The sequence below is a fragment of the Tarenaya hassleriana genome, unplaced genomic scaffold (genome assembly GCF_000463585.1).
Source record: "Tarenaya hassleriana unplaced genomic scaffold, ASM46358v1 Cleome4, whole genome shotgun sequence".
In the NCBI taxonomy this organism is placed as follows: domain Eukaryota; kingdom Viridiplantae; phylum Streptophyta; class Magnoliopsida; order Brassicales; family Cleomaceae; genus Tarenaya; species Tarenaya hassleriana.
This window is the reverse complement of record NW_010966881.1, coordinates 5,285,274-5,302,000: the sequence shown is the minus strand read 5'-3', so window position 1 is coordinate 5,302,000 and position 16,727 is coordinate 5,285,274. Positions and strand designations below refer to the sequence as shown.

The window sequence follows — 16,727 nt, the reverse complement described above, 5'->3', positions numbered from 1 at the left end:
GGTTATTTTGTCAATTTAAATAGTTTGATCTGAACTTGAAATATCTCAAATTTGTTAGGGCTTAAATGCAAATGTGGAAGAGTTTACTTATAAAAAATTGAAATGAAAAAAAGGCTTGGGCCGTCGTCTTTAAGCCCTCGTCGCCGTTAGGGTTTATCGATCTGTTCTTCACTTTCTCGCGTTTCCTCGGCGCCATTGTCGGATTTCTTCGTCCTCTTCGTCGTCGCCTGTGCACCGTAAACTCTCTCTCTCTCTCTCTCTCTCTCTCTCCCTCTTTTGTTTTCTCATTCGTTCTCTCTACTTTCCGTGCCCGAGAACTCGGCACGGGGCTTTATTGGCGATCATATGTCGACTCGTTTCTAGGAAAAAAGTGCGTAGTGAATTAGGCTCCTCTCACTCTCATCATTCTAATTACATTCTTGGTCGACGGAATTTCTTCAGAGAAAAGCTTAGAATCGAATTCTTTCCGAGCCAAAAGGACCTTCAGCTGAAATAATCATGAAACTAGATTTTGGAACAATGACAAACTTAAACAAACACCAAAACAATGACATGAAAGATTTTGTACTGTTATCTTGCCTTTTCTTTTGACATAGTCGTTAGAAAATGTGTTGCTTAATATACGAGATTTAACCTTTTTCACATAATGCCGTAATCAGAAGAAAAAGAAGAAGGCTCCTTCTGGTCTCTGTCAAGATGTTGCGCAGAAACGTTAGGTTAAGGAAAGAGTATCTGTACAGGAAAAACTTGGAAGGCAAAGAGCGTTTGCTCTATGAGAAGAAGCGGAAGATCAGGGAAGCTCTGCAAGGTGATATGAAACTCTTCTCATTTCTATTGTTATCCTTTAAGTAAAGGATAATGAGTTTCCTTCACAGTTCATGACTTTGATTTTCTTATTTTTATTTTTTGGTGTTCTAAGTGATGATCCTTGTGTTTTACAGAAGGAAAGCCAATTCCTACTGAGCTGCGCAATGAGGAGGCAACCCTTCGCCAGGAAATTGATCTTGAAGATGAAAATACTGCCGGTACTTCTGGGTTTTCCTCTCTTTTCTTTGCTTCTTTTCCTCTCGCTGCCTCGCTGGTTTAAACCCTGAAAGTTTAGGTTTCCTCTCCAAGTTTTAGTCTTGAGAAAATGAATTTTGGAGCAGAATTAGTGGGTTTGTCTTGTGAAAGCTTTTGTGGATGCACATCTGAGGTAGAATTGGAGAGAAGTAAAGCTGTGTGATTGTATTATGTCGATGCTACAATTTACATGATCTATGAGCATAATACTGTATCAGTAGTCTTTTTGCTGGTATTAGTTTCTGAACTTGTGTCAGAGATTCAAAAGCCGACATTTGAACCATTCTTCATTGGAATAAGTTGAATGATCAACAGGATTGCTTCGTTGTTTTAAAAGAAGGAATATCCTGGTTTTGAGTTAACGTGGCTGAGGCACAAGAGCTGCATTTGTGCCATATGTTTCGTTTTTACTCTTTGATATGTTCTGTTGGGATTTAACCTGTGATTTCAGAAGTTTCTATCATTCTTTGCTTTCTGGTCATTGGTCAATGAGTGTTATGATGAATCATTATGGAGAAAAGGCTAGTGGTTAACTTTTTTTTTCTTGCTGAAATATAGTACAGCGGACACATATTGATGATGAATATGCAAACGCGGCGGAAAAAGATCCTAAGATTTTGCTGACAACCTCTAGGAATCCAAGTGCCCCACTCACACAATTCGTAAAGGTATGAGTAGTTATGTTATCTGATATGTGTCTGCATACTCAGTTGCTCTTGTTTCCCTTTGTTTGTCCCAGTTTTATGTTGCTATCAATTTTGATGTTAACCTCTCTGCTGATATGAAATTTTGATGCAGGAACTGAAGTTTGTATTTCCTAATGCACAGAGAATAAATCGTGGTGGTCAGGTCTGTATGCTGTTATAGCCACCATCTTTCTTTCTATGCTCGTCTAAATTAATTTTGTCAGCAATCACACGTTTTGCAAGGAAACAGATACCTTCATTTGGAACTACTCTTGAACTCCTCACTCCTTTTGGCAGGTCATTTCTGAGATAATTGAAACGGCTCGGTCACATGATTTTACAGATGTAGTGCTGGTTCACGAACACCGTGGTGTGCCTGATGGTCTTATCGTGTCTCACCTTCCATTTGGTCCAACTGCGTACTTTGGATTGCTCAATGTGGTATGTATTTTCTGAACGATTTTATTTTTTAGCATTTTTACCTTTCTTTCTAGGTTATTTTTGTTAATCTTGACCCTCTTTGTAGGTTACAAGGCATGAAATTCAAGACAAGAAATCAATTGGAAACATGCCAGAGCAATATCCTCATCTTATATTTAACAACTTTACAACCATGGTATCATTTTCCCCAATCTGCAAGATATGTTATATATATATATATATATTTTATGTTATATATATATTTTCTCTCTAAGAATAAAGCCATTTGACATTTACATGTGCCGTACTTTGAATCAATTTATTCATCACTGCTAGGAATTGTGAGTATATCATATCGAAAAACAATTATATCCTCTGCTTTTGGATCTAGAAAAATGTTTGGTTACTTTCAGTTAGAATGATCAAGGTATCATTGCTTTCTTGTTCTAATTGGTTCCACTTCCTATTACATGACTTTAGCTTTGGTCAAAATCGTTGCTCCAACCATATGTACATTCTGAAAATTTTGGGAATACTATTTTTTTCCAGATTGGTGAAAGAGTTTCAAACATCTTGAAGCACCTTTTCCCAGTTCCAAAACCAGATGCAAGACGCATCGTCACTTTTGCTAATCAATCTGACTATATTTCATTCAGGTCAGTTTTTATCGTCATCCGTTTTGTTGCTTTTCTATGCCTATCGAGTTCTATAAGCCTTATGCCAATGATGATTATGTATGGACACTTGCAAATTAACTTGTAACTTCGATAACAATCTATTTGTCTTTCCCTTGTTCGATGCGGGAAGTTTCTTGCTGAGAAAACGCAGGTTAGGTTTCGTTTCTCATTCTCAACTCACTATTGAAAATCTTCTGAGCATACAGGAATCATGTCTACGAAAAAGCAGGAGGCCCAAAATCGATTGAACTCAAAGAGATTGGTCCTCGGTTTGAACTGCGACTCTACCAGGTATGAATACATCCTCCACATCCAGATCTCCAAGAAATCATCGTGTTCTCCGTTCATTTGTTTACTTGTCGAAAAATTCCGAGTTCTAAAAAGTATCATTTTCCTTGTGTAAAAATTACAGATAAAACTTGGAACTGTGGAACAAAACGAAGCGCAGACAGAATTTGTCATCAAGCCTTACATGAACACAGCCAAGAAACGCAAGTATATCGGCGATTGATCCGAATGCCCGGAGCCTTTTTTTTGTGTTCGTTCATGGTGAAGTTTCTAGAATTGCGGTTTTGATAAGTGGTGTAAAACCATGAGCAGATCGTTGTAAAACTTATCGTTTCTATATTTGTTAGATAAATCTTTGATTCAGTTCAGACAACATAGTATTTGCTCCCATTGCTTTGGAACACAGCTATGATCTCTAAAAGACATCCTCCTCCAGTTTACTAGTCACGTATATATTCTCCTATGTATGTGATTCCTTTCCTGGTTTTGTTAATATAACTATAAAATTTTGTTATATTTGTGTGATTCATATATCAGACTTGTTGAATAGGTTTTCTAATTAGAATTTACAGAAGACCACACAAAAATTATTAATTAAAAATAATCTGATTAAAGTTTATAGATAATTGATTTTTAATTTGTATTTTTAAATAATTTTTAATTGTTTTACTAAAAGTTATCATATGCTAAAAAACACAAAAAAAAAATCACTCTTTAATTGATTAGATAAAAAAAAAGAAAAGAAAAGAAAAATCTCTTTAAGTGCGTAAAATTTGTCGTCCTCTTGCGTCCACGAGTTCGTTATACACTAAAAAGAAAAAATGGCTAACCAGCATTTCTCTCCACGAATCCATGGCTTCTCTGAACCATTATTCATGGTTGTCTTCTCCTCTCACCGAGGCTCCCTCCTTCTTCCCGTCTCCTTCTTCACAACCCAAATCCTGGAAACTCCCTCTCTCCCGAAACCAATCTTCTCCGGATTCCGACTCATCGTCGCCGGCGGAGCCCTCGCCTTCTTCGGATGTTGGGGCAGCAGTGGATCCGGTTAAGCTCGCACTGAAGAGAGCTGAATCTTACAAGAAAGCGAAGGCGGAGCAAGAGGACCGTGAGAGGAACGCCGGCGCCGGCAATGGTGGAGAGGAAGTGCCGGTTTCGATTAAGATCGCGATGCAAAAGGCTACGGAGTATAAGAAGAACAAAGTTGTTTTCGGTTCGGGTGGAGAGAATGGTCGAAATGAAGCTGAACCCAGTTGAGTTAGCCATGTTTTGTGTTGAAATTTGCGGAAGTAATAGACTGTTTTCGTGTCTGGGTTTGGGGAACTTGATTGATTTCTCTTTTCCATTTGGTTCATTGGAGAATCTGGTAGAATAAAACGAGGGTAAGGCAGACAATTTGCCGGAACAGAGTAGTCATTGAGGTTTAGATGGGTCGCATTAGTGGGTAAGTATTGATTCTGATAAGGGTATGAAGTACTTGTGGTTGTCATTGTACGGAAATTGATGAAAAATGTCTTGCTTTGATCCTTCAATGTATACATATCGTAATGCAACATGAATTTTTGGGGTTTTGCTCATGATGTTTTCCAGGTTCGAGTGAAAACAGTTATGATGTATCACCAAATGAGGTTGTAGACAATAAGAAGCAAGAGCTGAAGGTCTCCAGTATTGATTTCTTGGGGCTTGGCTTTGCGGATAAGAAGAGTACAAGGGGGCTTCCGCCGGGACTGGTCCCCATTGTAGACTCTTTTCCTGTGGGAGATTTGCCTGAGGTGGAGATCATAGTTGGCGATAAAAGAAAATTTGAGGAGGCAGAGATGCCATTGCCTGCAGAGCCTGAGCAAGTTGGGGAGGAAAACTCTGATGTATATAAGCCCAAAGTTTCAACATGGGGTGTTTTCCCAAGACCTAGCAATATTTCTAAGACGGTAAGCCAGTAGTAAATGTCGTTTTACGTTTTATGCAGCTACATCGGGAAATTTTGTTCCAGAACCCGAATGGAAACTTTGAGAGAAGTTGCTTGTTCACTATTGTTAAGAGCTCGTAGATGAAGCCTCTTGTTGCAGACTTGCACTGCATCCAAATTTATAGATGTTGGATTGCATATCTCATTTTGGTCTTGGCCTTGGTGCTCCAGAATATTTACACTCTGAAAGATTTGCATTCTCAATTTCTATGCTTGATGGCAATGAGTAAATATGTGTAGTGATTTTGCAACTCTATTTTCTCCAATATAGCTTTTTAATTAAGCTTAGGTAATAAACCTGTGAAACTGGTACATATGAGAATGTATCAGGTAAATTTCAGTGAATGAATATGCGTCTGTCTACTAAAAAGTTTGAGAAGTCTTTAACCGCTATTGTTTTGAAATGCTTATCTTATGGTATGGTTGAATTTTATGGTCCCAAGTATGTAGTATTGGCTTATAATGAAGCTGTGACTGACATGATTTATTATTCTAGTTTGGTGGTGGGAAGAATATTAGACCCGGGGATTCACTTGAGACTGCTGAAGAGAAAGCTGCTAAAGAAGAAAAGACAAGGCGGTTGATCGCTGCCTACAAGGAGCAAATTGGATTGAATGTTGATCCAAAACTCAAACTTGAGTGCGAGGAGGTACTCTCAGAATTTGTTTGTTTCACTTTCTTGAGGTTGAGGATAGACCAGGTGCTGAAATCGTTCTTTATTATATTTAGTTTGAATGTCTGGTTTTTAGAGGTGGTGTAGAGCTGGAGCATGTCAATTCTGAACTGTTTGGCCCTTATCCAACAAACTCTAGGTAGTGGTGTTTACTCTTTAGAACTCCTGTAAAATTTTCAACTCTGTGAAAGAAATGGATATGGTTTTGCTCGAGCAGATTCTCATGCTCTCCAAATCTTTGCAATTCACTACAGTCTCTGGAAAGAAAATGAATTCAATGGGAGGACAATTTCAAATGTTAATAATCTACCATACTTGCTCGATTAGTCGATTTCATCACTAGATATAACCTACCTCGCCAACCAATTAGAAAAACATTTTCATATCATTATGCTAACATTTCCATCTTCTGCTCCTATTGCCAACATTGTTTTTCGTTTGAGGATCTGGAATGATGTTTGCTCTTCATCTGTTTTGTCCAATAATTTTTCCCTATCTCTTTCACCATGATAGGCATTGGAGACTGGGAACTCATTTATGGATTCTGGAAAACTCAAAGAAGCTTTACCCTATTATGAGAAGGTGATGGAGAAAATGGTTTTTAAGGTAATTCTTCAGAAGCAGGAGTATAACTCCTTTCCGAAAAGTATGTTTACTTTAATGTGTATTCTACCTATTTGTAGTTTTGATGATTTCTCTCGAATACTTGCGCTTCTGTTTGTAGTTTTGATGATTTTGTTGTGTGTGCATGTGTGTATTCAGTATTTTTCTTGATTCTGAATCCGAAAAAGAACCATTCCTTGATTCACTTATATTGACCTAAAACATGAACAGCAGCCCTTCTATTGTTGAGAGGGCAACAACGCATATTACCCTCGCATGTGCATGGCCTAAATAGCACATATGGATGGGGTCGTTACAACCATCTGGACAAAATGATCTAATTTTGAAAAGGCCATCATGTCGGAAGTTTCTTATTTCATGGCAATCAATTTGGGTCTAACTCTTTACAAGTTTAGCTGTGCAGAGTGAGCTTCATGGATTAGCAGCTTTGCAGTGGTCTATCTGCCAGGATTCACTTCGAAAGTAAGAAAATTGTTGGCAATGAACTGTTGTGTCATAGATTCTGAAAATTGTTGGCTATGGCTATGAATTAGTGGAACTTAATGTGCTATGATATGCCTGAAAAATACCATATGGTCTCGGAAGTGATCTTGAATGTTGTTTGGAACGATTGACAGGTCAGAAAAAGCTCGGGTCATGTACGAGAAGCTTCAATCTCACCCAAATCCAAATGTGAGCAAGAAAGCAAGACAGTTTATGTTCAGTTTCCAGGTAACTTGTAAAAACACCACTCGTTCTTGTTTCCAGAAACTTCATGTTTCAGACTTGACAACTGGTGAAACTGGAAAAACGAAACCTCGAACTATGAAATAGACGTCTAAATAATCTATTCGGTCCCGAATCATTCATAATGTTTTCTCTAACCCCTTTGCCATTCTCTGTAACAATTTTTCACATACATTTTCCTGTAATGATAGGCAATGGAAATCATGAAGCTTCGGGGCTCAAGCCTCTCACCGAGAAACACGCTGTACCAGAACTATTTCGAAGCGTTTATCAAAGACAAAATCAATTACGCATCGCAAGACAATGACGCTGAGGATACGGGAATAAAGCAGACCCTCCCTTATGTGATTTTTCTCGTGTCTCCAATTCTGCTGGTGTTCATTGTTGCTGTACAGAGAGGTAACATGAATTAAAGACATAACTTTCTCGAGTTTTTCATTCAAAGTGCTGTAGGTGCGGGACAAAATCGGATCATACAGATTCAGATCTAAATTTGTCGCTATTTTTTTGTCCAAAACGTGTTTGTATGTTTCAAGATGACCTCAACAAATGGATCATCAAGTGCAAGAGATCAGTTGAGGGCATTCAACCCAAGACAACAACAAACCCAAACTAACAATTACCAAGATTATGGAAGTCGAAATCCAAATTAACAAACTATGTCTTTAACAAAGACAAACACAGCTCAAAATAAAGGCCTAGAAGTTATAACATTAAGCTCATGTACACACCTAAAGGAGAGGATGTCCAATGAAAAAAACTAATAACCGAAAAACCAGTCAAACACTAAGAACAAGACACAACTAACTAATTAGCAAAAAAACTCGAAACCATATCTCAGTCCTTGGTAGTTTTGTTGATGAGGGATTTGTGGATGTGAGGGATGACACCTCCTCCAGCAATGGTACCCTTGATGAGAGTGTCGAGCTCTTCATCTCCTCTGATGGCGAGCTGCAAATGCCTTGGAGTGATTCTCTTCACTTTCAGATCCTTGCTTGCATTCCCAGCCAACTCCAGAACTTCTGCAGTTAGGTACTCCAGAATCGAGGCCATGTACACTGCTGCTGTGGCACCGACTCTTCCATGAGCAGAGACTCTGGTCTTGAGTTGCCGGTGGAGACGACCAACTGGAAACTGTTTACAACAATGTAAGAGTGGGACAGGAAATCTGTTGGGAGGAATACATTTCATTGGGAGGAGGAATAATTTCAATCAAGATTTGCAAATGAAAACAACAGCCATGTCTAATGTTGTCAGAAAACAAACACAATACAAAGTGATATCTTGCTTAAAACCTTCTTCAACATTGACCAAGCAACAAGGCAACCAACAACATCCAAAACAAAAACAATAGATTCCCAAAGCATCCATCGGGTATGAAGAAACTGCACTTGCAGGAGAAAGGTTGATCCCCTATGATGTTAACATGGCAGAAACAGACGTGATTCTACCTTGGGTAGAAGAAAGATGCTTACACACTTCTTTCCAAGAAATTTAACAACAGAACATTTGGGAACCAGCATTGGCTGATAGTGTGTATCCAAAGAAATGAACTAGTTATCTTGGACAAGTTAAAGGGTAAACTTAGGGGCTATATACATGTAGTCATCTGTGTTCAATCTGCTATACACTACTCCATGCAACAAGAGATATGCAATCCTCGGTGATGGCACCTGCCTATTTCTTAGGGCAACTAACTACATGGCAATTCAATTGTGCATTTCTCACCGGAAACAATCACGCTTGGGCAAGTCCCAAAACCAAGACAAATCAGATGCATCGCAAAATTCCCCAAATTCCTTGGATTTCCAAGATTTACCTGAATACCGGCACGAGCAGACCGAGAGATGGGTCTCTTCTTGTCCTTGTCTTTGTCCTTGTTAGCCGCCGTCGTCTTAGCAGCTACAAGACCTTTCCCTCCTTTCCCAGCCATATCTCCAAAACTCCGATTTCCTTCTCTCGGACGCAATAGATAAACAAATAGAATCCTTAGGAAAAAAAAAAATAAACGAACGTCAAAAGCAAAAACCGTAACAGATCTGTCCGAAAAAACTTCAAAATCAAACAAATCGAGAAACCCACGACCGTAAACCCCAGAACATCAACGAAGATCGCAAAACTCGAAGCGTATCTCAAGAAATCGTCAGAAAAAGCATGCTGTCAAAGACCAAATCCAAGAAACGATGAAAGAATCGAGCAGAACTCAAACGAATCAACAGGACCCAGAAGCCTGAAATCGACGAGAGAGAGAGAGCAAACCTGAGACGAGATCGAGAAGAGCTGGGAAGAAAAGAACAAAGAGATGAAATAGGAAATCTAGCGTCAGCTCTGAAGAAGGGTTTTTAAATGGGAATCGTTGGGCGGGTTTTAAAAAATAATAATTTAAATCCTTGGGGGGAAATTTTATGAAATGGCGGTTGGAAAATATTTGGTCGGAGGTCAGATTCGTAAATTTCTCCTTTTAAGGTTTCCATTAGCGTAGATTAATTACGGGTGAGGAGGTGTTGTCCAGATGACACGTGGCACTGAAACGACGAGTAAGATTCTATTTGACATTTTCCCTCTCCTCCTATCTTCAATAAAAAATAATAGAAAAAAATATATTTGTTTTTGTTTGGTTTTAAAATATACTATAAAATATAATATAAGAATTTACAGTAAAAATATAAAAGGATATTATGTTTAAAACGTGAGAGAATATACAAAAGACCTACTATCATATTCGTTTGATAGAATTAAAAATGAGATAATTAAATACTATAAAATATACTATAAAATATAATATAAGAATTTACAGTAAAAATATAAAAGGATATTATGTTTAAAACGTGAGAGAATATACAAAAGACCTACTATCATATTCGTTTGATAGAATTAAAAATGAGATAATTAAATACGAAAAAAAAATTGTGTCTGAAGTTCAATGAAGAAAAAAACGTATTATTATCGTTAACTTTCTCTGTCTTTGAAGAATGCCCTTTATGCCCCGGTATGTTATATTTGTACATGGACCTATTTCGACAAGGTTAAAAACACGTGATAATCACCGCGACCATAATAAGTATGTTTTGTGTAACTCAGTAAAAAAAAAGTTCATCATGACGGTCCATGTCGATGAAATAGAACTGCTCAAAGAATGCATATCGACCATGTTGTACCTATGGTAAAACAATCTTGTGTCTTTAATGGATCAACTTGGGAGTCAAAACGTAAAATTATTTAAAAACATATATTATCATTAAACATGAAAACCATGCACAACGTTAGAGGTGTGATTTACTATGGGAGTTGAAGAAAACAAATTAATGTGCCAAGGGTCCGTTTATAATTAATTTAGAGTTTATAAGAAGGAGTCCTTCTTCGTTTCACAAAACAAGTCATCAATTTTATCTTTTTGTTCTACCTTACATATAAGATACAAAAATAACTAACCCTAAAACATCTCACAATATGGCAAAACTCAACAACTTGATGCTTGTGTCCTTCGTTGTTATGGGTTTGGTGTGTGCATCGATTCCTGTGTTTGCCGTCGAAGAAGGCGAGGCGAAACAGTTTTGGGATCAATGTCTAATCAAGATCAGTCCGAAATGCACTTTGGATATCGTCGAGGGTATTTTCGGAAACGGGACGGTGTCCGATTCTTGTTGTCCCGAACTCATCCAAGAGGGGAAGTTGTGTTACGACACTCTTACGAACTACATTGCGGATAGACCGATTTACGTTTCCCGTCGAACAGAGCTTTTGAAGAAGAGAGATGATTTATGGACTCATTGTGACTCCGTCTCTAAGACCGCTTAATAATATACATTATTTGATATATGTTATATGTTTTATTTTACATGAAATTTTATTTATTTGATATAAATTTTAAAATTAATAATACGTTGAATTTCAAAATATCATTATTTTGTAAGCAAACATTCTAAATTTTTTAGATGAATCGACACATTTATATTATAATTCAGAGTTATCTATAATTTCTATGATTTCACCCTTTAATACTAAAACCATTGGTGTATCAAACAATATATGTATGTCAAAAAACAAAGAGTGAAGAAAACAAATGAAGGAAGCATAATGAATTTTAAAATGTTAAACAATGTTGCGTCGAAAAATCATATTTTTGAACAGTCGGCCACCAATCTTTCAATTTCTCTCGATATAAAACTGTATGATCATTTCAATTCGATGAAAAGTTATTTTCTATTATTTAAATTTTACATATTGTATCCAACTCTATTTATTCCATATAAATCAGTATATTTAAATAGCACAAGGTTTTTTGAAAATTCATCATTTGTTACTTTAATATAGGTTTGAGTGGTATAAAATAAACGAGAAAAATATCTTTTATATTTTACTCCTCTATCTTTAAATTTATAATATTGATAGAATTATAAATAAAAAATAGATAAAAGGATTTATGTTTAAAACGGGACAGAATATTCAGACGGCCATGTGTTATAATTTGTATGCTAAAACAATAGTGTTTCTTTACAGATCAAATTGATTTCATAGCAGTGATGGACCAACTTGGGAATCAAAACGTAAAATTGTTTAAAAATATCCTATCGTTAAGCATGAAAGCCATGCATGCACAACGTATAGAGGTGTACGTAAGAGTAAGAGAGAAACTTCTCAATAATTACTACGGGAGTTAAAAGAAAACAATTAATATAATGTGTCAAAGAGTCCGTTATAATTGATTTAAATTTTATAAATAGGAGTCTTACATATTTTATTTCACACAACACATCTTTTTCTGTTCTCAATTGAATACAAAACACAAAAAGTTAAACCCTAAAGCTTTCTATAACAAAATGACGAAACTCAACAGGTTGGTGGTTGTGTCCTTCATTGTTATGGGCTTGGTGTGTGCATCGGTTCCTGTGTCCGCCGTCGAAGAAGGCGAGGCGAAACAGTTTTGGGATCAATGTCTTATCAAAATCAGTCCAAAGTGTACTTTAGATATAGTCGAGGGTATTTTCGGAAATGGGACGGTAGCGGATTCTTGCTGTCCCGAACTTATCCAAGAGGGAAAATTGTGTTACGACATTCTTACGAACTACATCGCGGATAGACCGATTTACATTTCCCGTCGGACAGAGTTTTTGAAGAAGAGAGATGATCTATGGACTCATTGTGGCTCCGCCTCCAAGACCGCTTAATAACATCTATTTGATATGCTAATTTATCTATATATTTTATTTCATATGTAATTTTATTTATTTGATATAAATCTATAAATTAATAATACATTGAATCTCAATATTTCATTGTTTTGTAAGCAAATATTCTAATATTTGAGACGAATTGATATATTTACATGATAAACCAAAATTATCTAGAATTTCTGTGATTTCACCCTTTAATACTAAAACCATTGATATATCAAATCCAAAAGTTTTTTTTTTAAGTGATGTGGGAAGATAACAAAGTATGGATATTGTAAAAAAAAATGAAGTGAGAAGAAAACAAAATAAGGAACCATAATTAGTTCTAAAACGTACAACTTCTTTGCATCTAAAAATCATATGTTTGAACCGTCGGCCACAAATCTTTCAATTCCTCAATTATTACCAACAAATTATATATATCTTGATATAAAACTGTATGATCATTTCAATTCGATGAAAAGTTATTTGATATTCTGTAAATTTTGCATTGTATCCAACTCTATTTATTCCATATAAATCAGTATATTTAAATAGCACAATAATTTCTGAAAATTCATCATTTGTTAATAAACGTTCTAAATTTTCAAACGGTTTGTTTTTGTATTCAAATGATTTACTGAAGACATATAATTTCCACGATTTGTAACATACAACCAAGTTCTGAATACATTGGTTACTTTAATATGGATTTGAGTTGTTTAAAATAAACTACAGATAGAGAAAAATATATTTTTATATTTTACTCCTCTATCTTTAAATTTGCAATACAGATAGAATTATAAAATAAAATATAGATAAAGATGGGAATAGTTTTTGCAATAACTATAAGAGAATAATAAGTGTGAAATCCCATCTGGTTAAAATTGTGGATGTTATTGTCATTAAGCATGGTGCCTTTAAAAGTCTTAAGGTTAATTACGGGTGAGGAGGGTGTTATCCAGATGGCCGACACGTGGCATAATGAACCGTGTAAGATTCTATTTGACCATTTCTCTCTCCACGCATCGTCAATAAAAAAACAGAAAAAAATATTATCGTTTTTTTAATTTAAAAATGAATTATAAAATATAGTATAAGAAATATATTTAAAACATATCCTATCTTTAACCATGAAGTCATAAAAAAAAAAAAGCCATGCACAACGTATAGAGATGTAACAGAGAAACTTTTCAATAATTACTACAAGAGTTAAATGAAAACAATTAATTAATGTGTCAAGTGTGCGTTATAATTGATTTAGAGTTTATAAATAGAAGACATACATATTTCATTTCACATAACACGTTAAACATCACATCTTCTTTTTTGGTTCTATACTACAAAAGTTGAACCCTAAAGCTTCTAACAAAGATGGCAAAACTCAACGCGGTGATGGTTGTGTCCTTCATTGTCATGGGTTTGGCCTATGCGTCGACTCCTGTGTCTGCTATCGAAGAAGGCGAGGCAAAACAGTTTTGGGATCAATGTCTTGTCAAAATCAGTCCAAAATGTACTTTGGATGTAGTCGAGGGTATTTTCGGAAATGGGACGGTGGCCGATTCTTGTTGTCCCGAACTTATCCAGGAGGGAAAATTGTGTTACGATACTCTCACGAACTACATCGCAGATAGGCCGATTTACGTTTCTCGCCGAACAGAACTTTTGAAGAAAAAAGATGATTTATGGACTCATTGTGACTCCGTCTCTAAGACCGCCTAATAATATCTATTTGATATATGTTATCTTATATTCATATTTTATATTATATCAAATTTCATTTATTTGATATAAATCTATAAATTAATTAATAATACATTGAATCTCAAAATTTCATTGTTTTATAAACAAAAACTCTAAATTTTGAGACAAATTGATATATCATATACCAAAAGTCGAGAATTTATACGATTTCACCATTTAATGCCAAGCCGTTGACAAAATCAAATCCAAAAGTTCTCCTTTAGAAAATAGCACATGTGGAAGCCAAAAGCATCTATTTCCAAAACAGAGAGGAAAAAAAATGAACCAGAATTAGGTTTTAAATGTACGACCATGTTGCGTCCAAAAATCATATGCTTAAACCCTCCTTTCAATTCCTCAATTAATAGAAGAAGAAATATATCCTAACTATTTATCGTATGGTTATTCCCGAGAATCAATGTTATGAGAACAAAATATCCCCTTTTTATATATCGCCATAACGAAAAATACGTACGTACCCGAATATATAGATCATATCCATCAATATACAAAGGTCTAAATAAACGTTTCGCCTTTAGGGACTCGAATGCTAACACATCCCATATCATATGTGCTATTGCCATCGATACAATCTCTCTCTCTCTCTCTATATATATATATTCTAAGTTGTTGCCAAGTTTAACCGTACGTGCTGATACGGAACACGTGATAGCCGCTACCACATACATAAGTGTGTCTTGTCGGTAAAAGGGTTCATTATCACATGCCATATCAAATGCGTTTCTTGTAGTGATGGACCAACTTGGGAGTGAAAATGTAAAATTATTTAACACATGTCTCATCATTAAACATGAAAGTCATGTCCAACGTTATAGGATGTGAAACATATAAAACATTTTAACAATTATTATGGGAGTTAAATAAAACAAATTAATGTGCCAAGGGTCCGTTATAATAAATTTAGAGTTTATAAGCAGGAGTCCTTCGTTTCACAAAACAAGCCAAACAATATATCTTTTTGTCCCACCTTGAATATAAGATACAAAAGTTAAACCCTAAAACATCTCACAAAGATGGCAAAATTCAACAACCTGATGGTTGTATCCTTCGTTCTTATGGGTTTGGTGTGTGCATCGATCCCTGTGATTGCCATCGAAGAAGGCGAAGCGAAACAATTTTGGGATCAATGTCTAATCAAGATCAGTCCAAAATGTACTTTGGATATAGTCGAGGGTATTTTTGGAAATGGAACTATGTCCGATTCTTGTTGTCCCGACCTTATTCAAGAGGGAAAATTATGTTACGACACTCTCACGAACTACATCGCGGATAGACCGATTTACGCTTTCCGTCGAGCAGAACTTTTGAAGAAGAGAGATGATTTATGGGTTCATTGTGATTCCGTCTCTAAGACCGCTTAATAATATTCATTTGATATATGTTATCTTATCTTTATATTTTATATTATATCGAATTTCGTGTATGTGGTATAAATCTACATAACTAATATAATCTCGAATTTCATTGTTTTGTAAGCAAAAACATTCTAAATTTTGGGACAAATTGATATATCATACACCAAAAAAATTAAATCGAGAACTTCTATGATTTCGCCATTTAATGTGAAACCATCCACAAAATCAAAGTCAAACGTTCTCCTTCACAAGATAGCACGTGTGGAAGATGAACAAGACATCTATTTCCAAAACAAAGCATCCTAACTTATTCCCGAGAATCAATGTTTTCAAGAATAAAATCTCTATTTTGTATGTGGCCATGACGAATAATACGTACCATACATCCCGAATAGATTCCATCCATCAATACAAAGGTCTATATATAAACGCTTCGCCTTTGAGAAATCCAACGAATGTTAAAACATCCCATGTCATATGTGTTATTTCCATCGATATAATCTATTTATTCTAAAATTTTGCCAAGTCTAACCGTACGTGCTGGTAAAGTAATTTTATTTTTCTCGTAAAAAAAAATCCAAGTAACCATGCGCATTGAGACGAAACACGTGATAAATAAGTGTGTCCTGTCCGTAGAAGGGGTTCATTGTCACAGGCCATATCAAATGCGTTTCTTGAAGAGATGGACCAACTTGGGTGTGAAAACGTTAAATTATTTAAACATATCTCATCTTTAAACATGAAAGCCATGCCCAACGTTATATTGATAAACATTAAATGATCTATTTGGACGTGAAACACATAAAACATTTTTATAATTATTATGGGAGTTAAGAAACAAATTAATGTAACAAGGGTCCGTTATAATTGCTCTAGAGAATTATAAGTAGGAGTCATTCTTCGTTTCACATAACAAGACAAACAATATACCTTTTTGTTCTCCCTTGAATAGAAGATACAAAAGTTAAACCCTAAAGCTTCTAACAAAGATGACAAAACTCAAAATGTTGATGGTTGTGTCCTTCATTGTCATGGGCTTGGTGTGTGCATCGATTCCTGTGTTTGCCATGGAAGAAGGCGAAGCGAAACAGTTTTGGGATCAATGTCTTATCAAAATCAGTCCAAAGTGTACTTTGGATGTAGTGGAGGGTATTTTCGGAAATGGAACGGTGGCCGATTCTTGTTGCCCAGAACTTATCGTGGAGGGAAAGTTGTGTTATGACACTCTCACAAACTATATCGCGGATAGACCAATTTACATTTCCCGTCGAGCAGAACTTTTGAAGAAGAGAGATGATTTATGGACTCATTGTGATTCCGTCTCTAAGATCGCTTA

The 16,727-nt window shown here is 35.8% G+C and overlaps 5 protein-coding genes across 8 annotated transcripts; 4 read left to right on the top strand and 1 right to left on the bottom strand.

The window, feature by feature from the left end:
- The first annotated feature begins 131 nt into the window (after window positions 1-131).
- On the top strand, window positions 132-3,580 carry LOC104824184 (U3 small nucleolar ribonucleoprotein protein IMP4-like). Of its 2 annotated transcripts, none has more exons than XM_010556169.1 (10): window positions 132-236; window positions 663-808; window positions 942-1,025; window positions 1,621-1,730; window positions 1,861-1,911; window positions 2,046-2,189; window positions 2,275-2,364; window positions 2,718-2,824; window positions 3,052-3,136; window positions 3,258-3,580. In XM_010556169.1, exons 2-10 carry the CDS (start codon window positions 697-699, stop codon window positions 3,354-3,356), a joined length of 882 nt encoding a protein of 293 aa, XP_010554471.1. In that variant the 5' UTR covers window positions 132-236; window positions 663-696; the 3' UTR covers window positions 3,357-3,580. The 2 variants fall into 2 exon arrangements, with proteins under 2 accessions (XP_010554471.1, XP_010554470.1); XM_010556168.1 differs by having other exon boundaries at window positions 660-808.
- Window positions 3,581-3,939: 359 nt separating this feature from the next.
- Window positions 3,940-7,693, top strand: LOC104824183. Its single transcript, XM_010556167.1, has 7 exons — window positions 3,940-4,382; window positions 4,721-5,058; window positions 5,593-5,745; window positions 6,283-6,375; window positions 6,797-6,855; window positions 7,011-7,104; window positions 7,311-7,693. The coding sequence occupies exons 1-7, from the start codon at window positions 3,986-3,988 to the stop codon at window positions 7,530-7,532; spliced, it is 1,356 nt and encodes a 451-aa protein (XP_010554469.1). The 5' UTR covers window positions 3,940-3,985; the 3' UTR covers window positions 7,533-7,693.
- Window positions 7,694-7,754: 61 nt separating this feature from the next.
- LOC104824182 (histone H2A variant 1-like) lies at window positions 7,755-9,478 on the bottom strand. 3 transcript variants are annotated; one of them, XM_010556164.2, is made up of 3 exons: window positions 9,379-9,478; window positions 8,939-9,107; window positions 7,755-8,253 (listed from the first exon to the last, which is right to left on the bottom strand). In XM_010556164.2, exons 2-3 carry the CDS (start codon window positions 9,050-9,052, stop codon window positions 7,957-7,959), a joined length of 411 nt encoding a protein of 136 aa, XP_010554466.1. In that variant the 5' UTR covers window positions 9,053-9,107; window positions 9,379-9,478; the 3' UTR covers window positions 7,755-7,956. The 3 variants fall into 3 exon arrangements, with proteins under 3 accessions (XP_010554466.1, XP_010554467.1, XP_010554468.1); XM_010556165.2 differs by having other exon boundaries at window positions 8,939-9,072; window positions 9,379-9,477; XM_010556166.2 differs by having other exon boundaries at window positions 8,939-9,075; window positions 9,379-9,408.
- Window positions 9,479-10,569: 1,091 nt separating this feature from the next.
- On the top strand, window positions 10,570-10,917 carry LOC104824181. Its single transcript, XM_010556163.1, has one exon. It carries the CDS (start codon window positions 10,570-10,572, stop codon window positions 10,915-10,917), a length of 348 nt encoding a protein of 115 aa, XP_010554465.1.
- Window positions 10,918-11,939: 1,022 nt separating this feature from the next.
- On the top strand, window positions 11,940-12,287 carry LOC104824180. The gene has a single exon (XM_010556162.1). It carries the CDS (start codon window positions 11,940-11,942, stop codon window positions 12,285-12,287), a length of 348 nt encoding a protein of 115 aa, XP_010554464.1.
- The last annotated feature ends 4,440 nt before the right edge of the window (window positions 12,288-16,727 follow it).

Coding starts and splice junctions, on each gene's coding strand:
- LOC104824181 (XM_010556163.1), top strand. CDS start 10,570: ATGGCAAAACTCAACAACTTGATGCTTGTGTCCTTCGTTGTTATGGGT.
- LOC104824183 (XM_010556167.1), top strand. CDS start 3,986: ATGGCTTCTCTGAACCATTATTCATGGTTGTCTTCTCCTCTCACCGAG. Junction 6,856..7,010: donor TGCCAGGATTCACTTCGAAA/GTAAGAAAATTG, acceptor AACGATTGACAG/GTCAGAAAAAGCTCGGGTCA. Junction 7,105..7,310: donor AGTTTATGTTCAGTTTCCAG/GTAACTTGTAAA, acceptor CTGTAATGATAG/GCAATGGAAATCATGAAGCT.
- LOC104824184 (XM_010556169.1), top strand. CDS start 697: ATGTTGCGCAGAAACGTTAGGTTAAGGAAAGAGTATCTGTACAGGAAA. Junction 2,365..2,717: donor TTAACAACTTTACAACCATG/GTATCATTTTCC, acceptor ATTTTTTTCCAG/ATTGGTGAAAGAGTTTCAAA. Junction 3,137..3,257: donor TTGAACTGCGACTCTACCAG/GTATGAATACAT, acceptor TAAAAATTACAG/ATAAAACTTGGAACTGTGGA.
- LOC104824182 (XM_010556164.2), bottom strand. CDS start 9,052: ATGGCTGGGAAAGGAGGGAAAGGTCTTGTAGCTGCTAAGACGACGGCG. Junction 8,254..8,938: donor CTGCTCGTGCCGGTATTCAG/GTAAATCTTGGA, acceptor TGTTGTAAACAG/TTTCCAGTTGGTCGTCTCCA.
- LOC104824180 (XM_010556162.1), top strand. CDS start 11,940: ATGACGAAACTCAACAGGTTGGTGGTTGTGTCCTTCATTGTTATGGGC.